At 35.4% G+C, this 1215-nt stretch overlaps 1 protein-coding gene across 1 annotated transcript in view; it reads right to left on the bottom strand.

Moving 5' to 3' along the window:
• Positions 1 to 660: 660 nt before the first annotated feature.
• The window catches only part of LOC111083163 (solute carrier family 13 member 2-like), a 4408-nt gene continuing 3853 nt past the window's right edge, over positions 661 to 1215 (bottom strand). Inside the window, exon 5 of the mRNA XM_022379459.1 lies at positions 661 to 839. Coding sequence (XP_022235167.1) covers positions 733 to 839 — 107 coding nt within the window. The 3' untranslated portion in view covers positions 661 to 732. The remainder of the gene's footprint in view (positions 840 to 1215) is intronic.

Below are 1215 nucleotides of genomic sequence, written 5' to 3'. Positions count from 1 at the left end.
GTAAACTACATACAATTTTTATTATCAACATATAATTTGGAACAAATTGTACATGCTTTTAGAGGGGGGGGGCGTAAATGTGTATGAAATTATTGAACCCGTACACTAAAGTCAAATATTATGCAGTTTTATTAATAGTTCAAAATTCACACAGGTCTAAGTAAAACAGCTAAGATGTTAATCTTCTATTACAGTGTAGTTGTTACTCTTTGAAATCAAAAAGAAACTCGATAGTTTAAAGTATGAATAAAAAGGAAGTTCTCATAATCAAAGCTGTTTAAAAATTACACAGCTGTAGTCACTGTTTGGCTAACATATGGCCACCTCCTTATTATACACTTAACGTGCGTTATCACTTCTAAAATAAGTCGTAAATCTCTTATTGACACACATTAGCCCCCCAGTGGCACAGCGCTATGTCTGCGGACTTACATCGCTAGAAACCGGGTTTCGATACCCGTGGTGGGCAGAGCTCAGACAGCCCTTGTGTAGATTTGTGCATAATTAAAAAACAAACAAGACACACATTATTATATGTCACTCTTCTAACATACGTCATAATCTCCTATCTAACACACATTATTAAATGTCACTCTTCTAACATACGTCATAATCTCCTATCTAACACACATCATTAGTTTTCTGTATTCCAACATACTTAATCTACAGGATTACTCTACTTTAAGTGTTTTAACCAAATCTAAACGTGATGTCACAAAATATGTTACAAACTTACACGTGGTCTGAATCTCCTGGGGACTTTTCTACCTCGGACTTTGGGGGTTTGACTTTTGAGCTGGTGTGGGCTACGTCTGTAGAAACTACGTCCAACTGGATAGCTGGAAACAATGTTTTAAATAACACTTAGGGATGTGGATCAAATTGGTTAGAAGCTGTACACACTTATAATCCAATTAGGAAACTTAAACAAATACCGTTACAATACTTTATTAACTAAACCATTATAAGGCTTACACACTTCTCTCAACCACTACAAGGTTCCCCATACCTCAACCGTTACAATACTTTCTTACCTAAACCATTATAAGGCTTACACACTTCTCTCAACCACTACAAGGTTCCCACATACCTCAACCGTTACAATACTTTATTAACTAAACCATTATAAAGTTTACACACTTCTCTCAACCACTACAAGGTTCCCACATACCTCAACCGTTACAATACTTTATTAACTAAACAATTATAAGGTTT

The sequence above is a fragment of the Limulus polyphemus genome, unplaced genomic scaffold (genome assembly GCF_000517525.1).
Source record: "Limulus polyphemus unplaced genomic scaffold, Limulus_polyphemus-2.1.2 Scaffold8396, whole genome shotgun sequence".
NCBI lineage: Eukaryota > Metazoa > Arthropoda > Merostomata > Xiphosura > Limulidae > Limulus > Limulus polyphemus.
This window is presented reverse-complemented; position numbering and strand designations above follow the sequence as displayed.